The sequence below is a fragment of the Onychomys torridus genome, chromosome 12 (genome assembly GCF_903995425.1).
Source record: "Onychomys torridus chromosome 12, mOncTor1.1, whole genome shotgun sequence".
Classification (NCBI taxonomy): Eukaryota; Metazoa; Chordata; class Mammalia; order Rodentia; family Cricetidae; genus Onychomys; species Onychomys torridus.
This window is the reverse complement of record NC_050454.1, coordinates 67,923,970-67,938,958: the sequence shown is the minus strand read 5'-3', so window position 1 is coordinate 67,938,958 and position 14,989 is coordinate 67,923,970. Positions and strand designations below refer to the sequence as shown.

General features: G+C 49.2%; 1 protein-coding gene across 3 annotated transcripts in view; it reads right to left on the bottom strand.

Annotated features, from left to right (window-relative positions):
* Eva1c (eva-1 homolog C) overlaps positions 1–13,858 on the bottom strand; it is a 72,576-nt gene extending 58,718 nt beyond the window's left edge. For all 3 annotated transcript variants that reach the window (XM_036203135.1, XM_036203136.1, XM_036203137.1), the window contains exon 1: positions 12,872–13,858. In XM_036203135.1, the coding sequence (XP_036059028.1) occupies positions 12,872–13,031 (160 nt within the window). In that variant the 5' untranslated portion in view covers positions 13,032–13,858. The remainder of the gene's footprint in view (positions 1–12,871) is intronic.
* Between the last annotated feature and the right edge of the window lie 1,131 nt (positions 13,859–14,989).

Genomic DNA, 14,989 nt, shown 5'->3' with positions numbered 1-14,989 from the left:
CATCCAATTGTGCATCGAAACCCTTGTGGGGAAACAGTGTCTGTACTGAATATTACAGACTCATCTTCTTGTCATTAGCTCCCAAATAATACAGTGTATCAGCTTTGTGCACAGCATTCTGTTGTACTGTATGTTGTTGTCGAGAAATAAGTGGGAGGGTGTGTACACACATGGGAGGAGGTGTGCAGGTCACACGCAAAGTCCATGGCACATTACGGAAGGAACGTGAGCGCCCCAGAGTTCGGGGTCTGAGGAAGGTTGCTAAGAAGGGACTACCCTTTATGTAATATATAAAATATATATTGGATACATACTCAAGTGCGCTTTTCTTTCTATTCAGTGAGCCTCTCATCTAAAAGACATCCTGATCTTTGCCTAAGGACAGGATGCCTTTTTTATTAAGAGGGAATCACACGAAAAGATGTTTCAATGTCAACAAGAGTTGCTTCTGAAAACTTAAGTTCCAGGGCCCCTGAATGAACAGGAATCAGAAAAAGAGCAAAGTTCTTGCCGTGGGACAGCATTCCTACATCGCCCACTCAAATATCACATCTGATGCGGAGTTCTGACAGGCTCGCTATTTTCTTCAGTGCCAAGAACCATACAATAGACCTTTTTTTTTTTCTTTCCTTTTTGGACAAAGCTCTTAAAATACTTGGAAATTCAGATGGACTGAGTCACAAAGCTGTTCAAATACTGCACACCCGTTCCTGCCAGTGCCCCTACTCGCTCTCTTGGAAACAATAGTAGATTTTCTGTGTCAGAGAGAAGGAAATATTCTGAGTAGCGTTGTGACTTGTCTATAAATGAGGTGAGAGGCGCGAGCCTGGCCGGAAAGTGGGAACCACCCTGAGGTCTTGCAGCCTCTGGGTGGGAGGTGGTGGTGGGCTCACCTCTACTCAGGGTGAGCCCTACGGTGTCACTTAGCTCCAGGCCACATGAGTCCCACACGTGTCCTAGTAAGTATGTGACACACAGCACAGGGAGGACACTGCTGCTTAAAAGCAACGTGTTTGTATGTGAGTGCCAGGAGCTGTCTGCACGTGGGTGTGTGGAGGTGGGTGTGGCTGTGGGCATAGGGACAGGAGGGATGTCTGCAGGGAAGGGGAAGGACGCCCACGAGGAGATGCCAGGGCAAAGCAGATCTCCACGTGGTCTGTATGACTTCCTCTCCCTCTTCCCTCTTAAGATTCGGATCAAATTGAACCCGCGTGCCTGAGATTCCAAGATAACTGAGGTGTGTTGCAAACTCATCCTTGCTCATGCTTTGAGCAAGCAGAGACTTCAAGCCAGGACATCTCTCCAGCGCAACATTGTGGCTGGCGGCTGCTGGCACAGTGAAATAAGGAAGGAAAGGGGCCCAAAGACACAAGCTAGTCCCTTAGAGGAAAGGAAGTGGGTGGAGAGGACTCCTGGGCAGAGTGGAGAAGCACCTTAACAGAGGGATTGTCATCCCCCCAGTTTGGAGGAACTGAAGAGTCCCCTGTCTGAGAAGGCAAGCTGGGCTTCAGGACATGAGCTGTCAGCGTCTGGAAACTCTTGGTGTTTTAAGGGCTGGCAAAATGGCTTAGCAGACAAAGGCACCTGCAACCAAGTCTGACAACCTGAGTTCAATCCCCAGGTCCTACATGATAGAAAGATCCCAGAACCCCAGACTGTCCTCTGACCTTCCCATGTATAGTGCACACATGGGTTCACACACAGAAAGAAATAATACTGTGAAAAGAATGAAGTGTTTTGATTTCTTCAAGTTCCAACAGAGTGTGAACGAGACAGGGACAACTCTACTGGGCTACTCCAGCTTCCTCTGCCTCAGCAAGGGGACTGGTGACTCCTCATCGACACAGCTACCTTGTGCATGGGAAGATGCTTAGCAGCATCCTCAGGTGACCAGACTCAGCTCCACTAGCACCCCTCAAAATTATAAATCTGGGCATTGCCAAATATTACTTAGATGCAAAATCCATTTGGTTTTCATTAACCCTTCGAGGGAGTCACACTTTCCCTGGGTAGGTAGACACTGGCTGCAAACATGAGGCGCTCTGGTGAGTGCTGACCATTTCAAACAACCTTCTGTGAGAACACAGGAACACAGAGGCCCTGGACGAGGGCCCTTCAGCCTCACGGGATTGGTTTATGCTTTTAAGGGCTGTATTAGTTACTTTCTGTTGCTGTGGTAAAACTCTGTGACCAAACACAACTTATGGAAGAAACAGTTTATTTTGGCTTATGGTTGTGGGGGGAATTGTCGGTTATGGCAGGGAGGCCCGCATGTCGGCAAACACAGGAGGCTGAGGGATCTCATCTTCAACCACACACGTGAAGCAGAGCATTAACTAGAAGCCCGCTCCCAGGGACACCCTTCCTCTAGCAAGGCCATACTTCCTAAACTTCCCAACATCACCACCTGGAATCAAGCGCTCAAATACATGAGTCCATGGGATGTGGTGGTACTGTGTTCCCCAATATATCGTCTACCCTAATAAACTTATCTGGGCTCAGAGAACAGAACAGCCACTAGACAGACACAGAGGCCAGAAAATGGTGGCACACACACCTTTAATCCTAGCCTTCTGGAGGCAGAGATCCATCCGGATCTCTGTGAGTTCAAAGCCACACTGGAAACAGCCAGGCATGGTGACACCCGCCTTTAATCCCAGGAAGTGATGGCAGAAAGCAGGAAGGTATATAAGGCGTAAAAACCAGGAACTAGGCTGGTTAAGCTTTTAGGCTTTTGAGCAGCAGTGCGGCTGAGATTCATTTGAATGACGACTCAAAGGCTTTTAGCTGAGGAAGTGGCAAGGTGAGGAAGCTGTAGCTTGTTCTGCTTCTCTGACCTTCCAGCATTGACCCCAGTACCTGGCTCCAGGTTTGTTTTTATTAATAAAAACTTTTTAAGATTCCTGCTACAATGAGAGACATTTTTTGGTTCTTTTTGGGAGGTGTTTTTAGAGACAGGGTTTCTCTGTAGCTTTAGAGCCTGTCCTGGAACTTGCTCTGTAGACCAGGCTAGTCTGGAACTCACAGAGATCCGCCTGTCTCTGCTTCCTGGGTGCTGGGATTAAAGGTGTGCGCCACCACTGCCCAGTGATGTTTTGTATTTAACCACCTCAAAGAGCCAGACAGCTGTGGGTCTCTGAGTCAAGTAAAAGATGGAATCGGAACAGGAGGACCTCTGACCTCGGCCCTGGAAGTGGAGGAGGTAAGACAGGTCAGAGAAACAAGATCAGAGGGGCCTGCAGCATCGCTCCTCCTTCCAAGGCTGGGGAGGGGGCTTCCGCCTCCAGTCTGACCCACCCACGGGTCATTTTGATCATATGCTTTGGAAGAGTGTTTAGTTATCTGAGCCTCAAAACACAGAAAGCAGTGTTGCCACTGACCATCCCTGGTGTTCACAACCAAAGAGACCAAAAGAAGCATGAACTTGCAGGGGGTTTTGTTTGTTTGTTTTTGTTTGTTTTTGTTTTTGTTTTTGTTTTTCTCATGGGAAGGGGCTGCCACGTAGCCTGCATTTCTTAAAGTAGATCCCTGAGCGGCCATACAGATTGGCTTTCTAGATAAGATCATTCATTCTCATTTCCACCTGTCTTCCATCCAACAGGCAAGGGAGGGGAGAGGGTGGGGGACTCAATGACAGGTCTCTTGTTCCTTGGGACAGTATAATGATTTATGATCTCAAGCCTGAGAAGTTTAGAAGTGGCCAAACAGGAAAAGTTTTCTAAGTAAAGAGATGGCTGGGTGGCCTGGTGAGCGCCCCTTAGACTCTGAAACACTACTCTGACAGCTGCCAGGGGAAGCAGCAAGCACACGGGCCTTGGCAGACAAAAAGGGTTATTTTACCCGGATTATTCCCCACATTGCCGGGGAAAGGGGACTCATTTGTAATCATCAAAGGAATGTTAAGAGACTCGAAATGGGCTTACGCTCCATTATACTCATCCAAATTCAAGATTTGTTTCGGAGATCTTTCTTCGATTTCTTCCTCCCTGTTCCCCTGACCCCAAATGAGGCCATTTGTATTCATGGGACATCCAAGGCACGCATGAAATCAGACCATTCGCAAACATGCTTCAGATTCAGCAGCCCAAGTCGTGAATTTCAACGTTGCCTGGTTGCCTGGACTTACGTGGCTCTGTGTTTGGAAAACTTGGCTGCTGAGTTGAAACTACCAGCCCCAAGCACCACTTCATTTGTTAATGAATTTGTTAATGCAGAGAAAGTTCAGTGTTGGGGCCTGAGTCCTCTACAGGTACAGGTGTTGGAGAAAGTGTGAGTCAGACACATATGAAAATGTAAAATCTGTGCATAGCCGTCTGCCAGGTCTGGGGGGACAACAGTGAACACTCGGTTCTAGCTCCGTGCATTGATTATTATTTTAGAGTGTGTGGCCTGGGGATTCTATTATCTATCCTCAAATTCCTCGCTTATGACCTGTATGTCCATGGGTCCAGTGAAAACAAGACAGGACAAGATCAGCTCACCATAGTGGTCATGGATCAGACCTGGAATCTGGTGCCCGAGAGACTTTAGAATGTTCCTTTTCCTCTCCCACAGGATGCCTTGGGACTGAGGCTCATCTGGGGAGGGTATGTGAGTGTCTCAGGCTTGCAGTGAGTGGACGAGCATGCATGAATGAAGGATGGCATGAATCCAGACAAAAGAACAAGATATCTTGACTAGGGATGCAGCTCAGGGGCGGGGTACCTGCCTGGTGTGTATGAAGTCCTGGGTTTAATACCCAGCACTTGGAGAAAAAAAAAAGATACCAAAAAGAACATCACTCTTAAGATAAAGACACGCACGTCAACATGGTAGCACACAGTTCAGTACTTGGGAGACAGAAGCAGGCAGATTTCTGTGAGGCCAGGCTAGTCTGCACAATGAGTTCTAGGCCAATAGGTCTGTTTCATGAGACTTTATTGAAGAAGAAAAAAGAAGGATCAGGAGGACGGATGCCACTTGTGGTCTGAATGAAATGCCCCCCATAGGCTCAGCTATCTGCATGTTCAGGCCCCAGTTGATAAACTATTTGAGAAGCATTAGGAAGTATGGCCTCGTTGGAAGAGGCGTGTCACTGTGGGGTGGGCTTTGAGGTTTCAAAAGTCCACACCAGTCTCCTCCCACCCCTGCCTGCTGCCTGTGGATGTAAAGCTCTCAGCTGCTTCTCCAGCACCATGCCATGCCTGCATGCCACTGTGCTCCCCACCGCCATGATGACAACGGACTAACCAACCCTCTGAAACTGTAATCGAACCTCCCATGAAATGCTTCCTTCCATAAGTTGCCTTCCATAAGTTGCATAAGGTTTTATATATATATGAATTGCTTCACTTGAGATGCTTAAAAACAATCTTTCAGCAATTCTGGAAAACCAATCCTGTGAATCTATGATGAGTACTGCTTCTTTTGCGTTTTCTCTCTCTGAAGAATTTACCTCGAGTGTATGTGTGTGTGTGTGTGTGTGTGTGTGTGTGTGTGTGTGTGTGTGTGTTAATTTTCCCTTCCATCCCGTATGCGGATTAATTTTCTTAACATTTTCTGTAGATTTTTCTAAGCCTTTACCCTATCTGCTTCATCCTGAACAATTCCTCCAGTATTTCCATGTCACTGTTTCTGTCTTTGGCTGTGTCTAATCCACTCACCGACCTGTCTACAAAGATGTCCATCCCAGTCAATGTTTCCTCGTGTCAATAGCTACATCTGGCTTTCCTTCAGTTGGACATTGTTTTTCATGGCGGACTTTGTTCTTTTCTCATTTGGGGGATTCCCTCCTTCACTTTTTAAGAGCTCTGTGGCTACTGCTGAGTAATGCTTGTATAATGTTGTTTTCAATTGTTTGTTCATATCAGCAGAATTCACCTACATGAGTCTTTTTTAATTGTGTGTGTGTGTGTGTGTGTGTGTGTGTGTGTGTGTGTGTGTTCATATGAAGCTTGAGTGACCTGTGTTGCTGATGTTTCCACGTAGGGAGCATCTGTGTACTCATTTTTTCCAGGTAGGACATGTTATAAGAAATATGTGTAAGTCCTGGGAAAGATTAGGCTCTGGTAAAACAAGCAATGGGCATTACCAAGGTGGAGTTACTTTAAACCACTGTGATCTATTTATATTATTTCCTTCCCTTGATATTAGAACACTGCCTAGACTAAAATCCCTGAGCATTATATATCATCATACTGGAATGAAAGTCATGAGGAGTAAGTGAGCTGTGAACCTGAAACTCTTGGATTAGCATCTACAGTAGAGGTTTCTGATTTGCTTCTCATCTGGTACAAAAGTGCTCTTAACCCATCAGTATCACTCACCTGTGCTGAGAGGGAAGCCAAGTGAGCAGGCCACTGCCTGGGCTAGGCCGGAGTTTTAACTGGAGATGGCCACACCTAGGGCCTATCAACTGGCTCCCCATCTGAGGGGAGGATAACTGGGCCAGTCTCTTCCATGTGGGCATGTAGCGCTACAGTCTTAACAATCTGTGCCACTCTGTGAGCTATGCCCCAAAGCCATACTTCCTTACCTATTGACACAAACACACCAGCCTCATTTAAACAGTAACAGCCACTCATAAAAGCTCAAAGAACCTTTGCCCTACTTTCTTGAACCATCCCTTCACTCAAATGATAAGTGTGTGGACTTCGGAAACCAGATGAGTACTGGGTTCAAGTCCTGACAGCTGGGAAGAAGATGGGCCATGGGGCAGGGGGCAGATGTCTTGTTATCCTTCAACTGGTCCCTTTTCAAGGATGCTAAAGCTGACAGGATGCCAGGGAAGATTAGTGACCTCCACATTTTATAATCATGACCCACCAATCAAAGCATTTTGAGAACATACCTTTAATATATGTATACTTATCTATCAATTATACACTGTTCAACTGTCAATGTGAATGCCAATTATAAACAAAAGTGTCTCTTTTTTTCAGGATGGAGCAGCAAATATCACCTGCCCCCGATATGCATGGGAAATACTGAAGGATTCAACATACTACAGATCAAAAATTTGTTTGTTGGTAATCGAGCTCTGGCTGGACAAGAACTCACTATGTGGACCAGGCTGACCTCAAACTCAAAGAAGTTTGCCTGCTGCTGCTCCTGAGTGCCTGGCCTTCAGTTACATGTGCGCGCACCTGAAGCTAATTCTGGTGGTGTATGCTTGTAATCTCGGCACTCAGGAGGTAAAAACATAAGGAGTTCAATGACATCCTCAGCTGGCTACATAGTGAGTTTGAGGCAAGTTGAGGTACGTGAGACTCTTTCTCAAAACTACACACACACACACACACACACACACACACACACACACACACACACACACAGTGTGTGCCTGTTCTGAATGGGTACAGGTTCCTTTTCTTGTGACCGTTCTCTAAACAATATAAATAACTGTCAACCTAGAGCTCAAGCTGTTTCGGGTATGGTAAGCGGTGGCTGAAGGCCCACACTGGGAGCTGTGTAGTTTATACTCAGACAATTTATACAGAAATGTATATGGAAAGGAGCATTTGATGTCCATCCACGGGGGTCCTTGAATCACTCCCCAGGAGACACTGAGAGATGACCGAACAACTGTGTGTATCTCCCATAACCACAGCCTCTTTGCGACCAACTGAGGCAGCAGTGATCACTCCGGGAACTGTCTAGAAAGGCTGGGCAAATTGTAGATGCGCTCTTGTTGTCCTGTTCCTTGACACCATCAAAGGCCAAGTCCCCCTAGGCTAACCCCAGTTCAATGCTGGAGGTAGTTCTTTTTTTGGAGCTGAGGATCGAACCCGGGGCCTTGAGCTTGCCAGGCAAGTGCTCTACCCCTGAGCTAAATGCCCAACCTGCTGGAGGTAGTTCTTGTTCTGCTAGCTGGAGCATTTGGGGCAGGTTAGTTGCCCTATCCAAGGCCAAGTTCTTGTCTGTAAATGAGACTACTACTCAGCAGGGGCTGCTACAGGGCTGAAATCAAATAACACTGAGCTCAATTAATTCCATTGCTGCCTCTTCCTTAGGGCTGCTGCTAGGCTGCCCTTTACAACACAGCACCTGGGAGACCACAGCCATCAATAACGGCGCACTTGTGAGCTGAGACGGCTCTGCCGCAGAAGGGGCTGGCAGGGCATTTTTCAGATGGGGCTGCTTTCCACGGAAACAGCCAGGAAGTTTGAGACCCTTGTCCTTCCTCTCTTTCTCCATGAGAGCCAGACAACTTCAGACATTCAGCTTGTTTTTCTTCTGGCATGAGCTGACTTTTCATGCCATAACATTTTTTTTTAAGTGACAATAACTCCTAGGTAAAAGGACAATCTAACCGAGGCATAATAAAATGCAGACAGGGTGTGTGTACGTGTGTGCGTGTGTGCGTGCACGTAGGTGTTGGGAGGTAGTGGTGGCTGGAGAAACACAGGCTTGGGCACCTCGGGCTAATGAGGAAGGGGACCCCGGTCAGTCATCCTCTGGGTGGGCTGACACATGAACAGGAGGAGCTCCGTCCTGTGACCTCGTAACTGATTGCACCTTGGGATTGCCTAGGAAACCATAGAAGAACCCAGTGCCTGCATGTCTTCAGGTCACTTCAATCAGAAACCCTGAAATACAGCTGAACACCATACATTTAGTTCCCCAGGTCATTCTATACACATCTAGGGTTACACATTATTTGTCTGGGTGCAAAATAGGAAAATTTAGCTTCCTGAAAATGGGTGACTATGTGTGCCCAGTCCCCTTTTCAGGACTTGGCTCCTAATATCCACTGTATCACGTCCTGAAATTCTGGCCAGTGGAACATGGAGTGCTGGGGGATGTCTTTCTGTGTGCTGTGAATACATGTTGTTCCCATTGGTTAATAAATTAAGCTGCTTTGGCCTATGGTAAGGCAGGATAAGAGCTAGGCAGAAAATTCAAATGGAGATACATAGAGAAGAAGGGCGGAGTCGGGGAGACTCAAGCCCACCCAAGGAGCAACATGTCACCAGATCAGTAACGGCACAGCCTCGGGCCACATGGTAAAACATACATTAATAGGAATTGGTTGAGTTATAAGAGCTAGATAACAAGAGGCCTGAGCCATAGGACAAACAATCTATAATTAATATTAAACCTCAGAGTGATTATTTTATAAGCAGCTGTGGGACCTTGCATGGGAGAGATTTGTCTGGACTGTGGGGCCGGGCAGGACCGGAGAAACTTCTGGCCACGATGGAGCTTCCAGTCCGGCCTGTATGTTGGGTTGCAGATGACCTATGTTACAGATGGATTTATGTATCACCTAGATTCACATTAGACTGGGAGTGTACTTGGAGGTATAGTCTTTAAATGGGAGGTTAAGTTAAGATAAAGGCATTCATGTGGGCCCTGACCCAATCTGATTGTTGGCCTTAGAAGAGGCCATGAAGACACAGACAGACACAGAGGATGGACACATAAGTGAGAAGTCAGTGGCCTATAAGCCAAGCACAGAAGCTCAGTGTTAATCTTAGAGGCCCAGCCTGTCAAACTGTTTCTTTAAATAAGTATTCATTTTAGTTTATTTTTATTTGAAAGCTTTAAAAACTACTTTTTAAAACATTATGTGCTGGGCTGGAGAGATGGCTCAGTGGTTAAGAGCGCCAACTGCTCTTCCAGAGGTCCTGAGTTCAATTCCCAGCAACCACGAGGTGGCTCACAATCATCTGTAATGAGATCTAGCGCCCTCTTCTGTACACATAATAAATAAATAAATCTTAAAAAAAAAACCCATTTTGTGTGTGTGTGTGTGTGTGTGTGTGTGTGTGTGTGTGTGTGTGTGTTTGCCTACTTATATGTACATGCACCACATGCATGTCTGACTCTTAAGGAGACTAGAAGAGTCTCTGGAACTGGAGTTATAACATGTAGGTGCTGGAAACCAAGCCCGAGTCCTGTGGAAGAGCAGCCAGTATTCTTTTTTGTTTTTTGTTTTGTTGTTGTTGTTGTTGGTTGGTTGTTTTTTCAAGACAGGGTTTCTCTGTGTAGCCCTGGCTGTCCTGGAACTCTCTATGTAGACCAGGTTGATCTCCAACTCAGAGATCCGCCTGCCTCTGCCTCCCTAGTGCTGGGACTAAAGACTCCTTCAACCGTGTGGATCCAGATATCAAACTCAGGTCATCAGGCTTGGTGGCAAGTGCCTTTACCCACTGAGCCATCTTGTCTTTCCTGGGATACATTTTTAATGCAGTGAAGCTAGCCTTTCAGTGGCCACCACAGCCTGGAAGCCCAAAATCTTCAGAGAAAAGAGGGTACCAGGGAGCCTTGGGGATGATTAGCCCAAGTCACAAGCACAGAGTGGGAAAAAGGGCCACCATGTAGCCTTTGGATTATTAAGAGATCTGATGCTAGAATCTCCAGGGCAAGGAAAAAAAAAATCAATGACCCAGGAAAAATGACACCAGCTGACAGCCTTAGGCAATAGCCTGGGAAAGAGCTGCAAAGTGGGGAGACATTAAGTAATGTTCCGAAACTGCAGGAATGTTCTGCACTGTATGACCCTGACGGGGGCCCTCCAATGGGGGCCCACAGCATTCTGGGACTTTCTTTCGCATGGACACATTCTCTGTTCTTCTTTGCAAAGGGGGGGGGGGCAGTGGGGGTGGTCCTGAACTCCCTCTCTCCTCCACACCTTTTTGATGTTTCTCTGATTTAGAAAACAAGTGTCTGTATTGTCAAACATTCTCCCTAGCTCGGGGCTATTGTGGTATGGCTCCACAGGGGAGAGCCCACTATTTCTGTTCCCTTTCTACACCCTTGCCAAACTCATAAAAGGGAACAGGCCTGCCTATCCCCAGGAAAGCAGGCAGTACCCTTTGAGGCCACAGGAAATCAATCAAAGAGGCCACCACACTCAACTGGACACTCAAACTGTCCATTTGGGAGCTTAGGATTTTCCCTCTGTTACATGGTTGGAGGGTTGGCTTCGGTTTAAAGCTGAACGGGCCATCGCTGGAAGACTTCACCTTTCTTCCCCTCTGAGACCTTTTGGAGGTTTGCCCATGCCACATTCTACAGAACTCGGCTTTAAACCTGAGAGTGCCTATTGCTTGGGAAGAGAGTTCCATGTGTTTCCTTACAGTCCGTAGACAGCAGAGGGAAGGTGAGGTGACCTGACAATGCCACCACCTGCCACTGACTCTGAGTTAGAGGCCCCACATCTCCTGGGAAGCAGCGGGAAAAGCCATCCATCCACCTCACGACGTAGGGACCTCTCTACAAGCACCTGCTTCTCACAGGATGCTGCCTCCCTGTTTACAGCTTAGATCTACTGTATGCCGTTACTCCGCACAGTCCATCTCCAGACCTGTGTGACAGACAACCTGCACGCTGTCAGGACTACACCTGCTTCTCTCAAGAAACAAACTCGAAAAGTCTATCATCTGGGGGTTGGGAGAGTTCCACTGCAATTTGCCTAAAGCAATATTTGTTCAGTTGCAATGATGTCACTAAAGTGGGGGTGGAGTGGGGGTTTCAGCTTTTAATTCTTTCCTTACAATAATCAGGGCAAGACGGTGGCAAAAACAAAACAAAAACCCTCAGAGCTGCTCACTGTAGCTTAAATCAGCAAATGCTGAATGTTTCTGGAAGCCAAGAAAATTCTGTTACAGAAAAAGAAAAAAGTCAATAGTGCTTGGAGAAAAGAAAAGAAAACAAAACAAAACAAAAAACAACGATGCATTTCCCCAGCACATTTACCACAGTTTTGATTCTCTGCAGCTTGTTTTTAAGGGCCTTGGTGTGCTTGCCAAACAGGCATATCTTGGCTTCCTTGGCCAGGCAGGAACACTGCCTTGATATTAAATATTCTAGGCAAAGAACCTCTGAGCTAAGGGCTCTCAGCTAACAATGAATGACATTCTCTGTAAGCAAACCAGAAACCCAACTCAAGTCTGGTCTTCCGTGTCTTTGCCCGGGAGTCTGTCACACACGCAGAACAGAGGGGTGACTCTACTTACCACAATCACACTGAAGAACAAAGGGGGGGGGGGACCTTGTAGCAAGGGCCGTGTTAGTGTCTGTCCTGAGAGGAAGGGGAGCGAGAGGCACAGAGGTGATTCGTCCTGGGAATGATGGAGAAAGCTGCTGAGCCTATGGAGACTCAGGGCTGTTAACAGCTGTAGACATTTGTTACCTTCTAAAAACCTTCCCTACACCTGCCACCTGCTGCCTCACACCTTGCTAAGATCTTTTGCCAGAGGTTGGAGTTCGCCAAAGATCTTTGATTTGGCAGGAGGAGGTCAGGGTGTGTGTGTGTGTGTGTGTGTGTGTGTGTGTGTGTGTGTGTGTGTGTGTGTGTGTGTTTGGTGGGTGCTGGCACCTTTTGCTATAAAGTCATGCCTCTGCATGTTCTCTGGTGTCAGCTCCTATGAGTCTCTCAAGGCATCTCCACCAGACCTCCAATCTTCCTAGGCTCCCTCCCTAGGGACTGGCTTGGACTTTAGGTCCAGTGTGCCCTGGGCTAGTCTCCTTACATGGGTACCCTGGAGTCTGGCTGGGCGCACCCTTACCGTGTGGGTGGCCAGCCAAGCGCAACTGTTCGTCCAGAACACGGTTATCTTCCAGAGCTGGGCGTGGTACCGGGCTCAATTTAGGGATCCTCTAGTGAACACATGAAGGTCAGGGCTGTGCGGCTGATGTCCAGGAAACTAACAAAGGTCAAGAGCACCGCGGAAAAACTCGAAATATCTTACAGGTTCATCGTTAGGAAGAGACGACTCCCCTGATAATATCACCTAAACTCCCACCAGGCAAGAAAACTGCTTTACGGAGTCCACTTAAACTTTAATCCATCCGGTTCCTGCCCCTTGCAGAGACAACCCCTGCCTACTTCTCACCTGGGTAACCGACGGGAACGCGGGCTCATGGCAAGCAAGGGAGCTCTTACCGGAGAAATCGGTGAGCGCGGAGGTCTCTTTGGAGCACACCAGGACCGTGCAGTAAAAGAGGCTCAGGAGCTGCCCCGGAGGCTCTACCTGCCTGCGAAGGCCGGGATTCTGCGCGGGTTGGGGCGCGGGCGGCGGGCGCGGGTGTCCCGGCAGGAGCATGATGCGCAGCGCGGCAGGGCGCGGGCGCTGGCACTGGGATCGCAGGCAGGACGACCGAGTCACATGGCGAGGAGAGTCGGTGGCCAGCGGCTCCGGGGCCCCCAGCCCGCCTCCGGGTCCAGGCTGCTCGAGCTTCTTAGGCGGTCGCCTGCGGGTCCAAGATCCCTAGCCAAAGGGGAGGGGGCGGAGACCCGGGGCGGGGCAAGGAGCGCAAGGAGGCCGCCGCGCAGTTGATCCTGAAGAAATCTCCGGGCTCAGCGCGCCTAGGGAACCAAGGGGGTGTCACCTCGTGCCCCGGAGGGTTGCCGAGGCGGATCGGGGGCGCGGAGCCCCTAGCGGAGAGTGTCCCGGCTGCGATCCCGGTGCTGCGCAACTTGAGCGCTTTCCACGCCCGGGTCTCTAGGCGGGGTGATGGCCCAGGCGCTGCTGGCCCAGCCTGCGCTGGCCGGGCGCCAACCTTACCCAGGCCGGTGGAGCAGCGCGGCCGGTGCGGTCCGTGACGCACTTTAGAGCCAGCGCCGCGCGTGCAGCCGTGGACAGCGGGGAGCGGGGACCGTGGGAAGATGGGGGTCCCGGAGATAGAGGCATTACTGCCCCTGCCACCTTCAGTACTTGAAGTACAGCCACTAAGCACGCAGTGCGTCCCATTCCACAGAAGGGGAGACTGGGTCCACCACCCCCTACCCACCAACCCGCGATCTGCCTAGGTTCTTGTAGTCTGGACCTGAACGAGCTGAGGTCTCAAACAGGTCCCTAGGCTCCGGGCCTGGTTCTTTTTGTCGGATTGGAGCTTCCTGTGGGTACTAGTTGATATCAGCCCTCGGGGATCAGAGGCTGGGCTGGAATAAACAGCCGCTGCGCGCTTATAATTGAGCTTTGTTTTAAAATGGGCCACGGCACCTATATGACCCCCTTGACTAAGCGCGATGTCCACACATTTGGACTCCCGTAGACCAAGAGATTGGTGACGACACTGGGGACGAAGCGTGGGAGTTCAGAGCTGCGGTCCAGGTGCGAGGTACTCGGGTTCCAGAGACCCCAGACCTAGGGACAGCGCAGGCGTCCAGGCCTTGCGGCGCCGGCGGGAAGGAGGAGGGCCCAGCGGGCCGGCGCTGGGCACAAAGTGTTCCCCATCCACAGCCGGGAGGACTTGCCAAGTTCACCCAGCGCCTGACGCGGAAACGTAGATAACGAGCCCCAAGGGCGGGGCCAGGCTTACAGCTCCGCCCGACTCCCGGAGCAGAGCAGCCAGTGTGAGTGAGGCCAGGCCAGCAGAGCACGCGGACGCTCTGCCTCCCTGTGGCACTGTCTCAGAGGTGGACCACTAAAATCCAAGGAAGAGGACAGCCACACATCCTGCCCGGGCTAGGTCGGCCAAATTGGGATCCTGAGGATGGGAAGAAAATGCTAGCTATCAGTGTTTGTATAGAGGGAGCCAGTGGGCAAGGCTGAACTTCAAAACAAAACAAAACATCATGTTAAAACAAAAGCACAGCCTTGGGCTGGAGAGACAGCTCAGCGGTTAAGAGAGCATGCTGCTCTTACAGAAGACCCAAGTTCAGATCTCAGCAGCCTGTGCTGGGAGCTTGCAACCTCCCGAATCTCTCTACTCCGGGAGACACCAAGCCCTAGTCTGGCCTCCACAGGCACCCTCACACACGTGGCACACACACACACACACACACACACACACACACACACACAAATTTTTTTAAGCCTCAATAATCGTGGGATCGTGGGACATAACTTTAACATGAACATCTTACATTGGGGGAAACTGAGGCTGGGAGAGTAGGTAAGGTTGTTCAACTCATAGAGACTACTGGGAAAAAAGAGTGTTCAAACTTCGAGTCCCTCCTGTACTTCTATCTTATTATCCCCTCATCTAGGCTACCAGTGTGTGCCAGGTTCTTTGGTAGGGCATGAAGATGCTGGCACAGGAACACCACGCTCCTTGA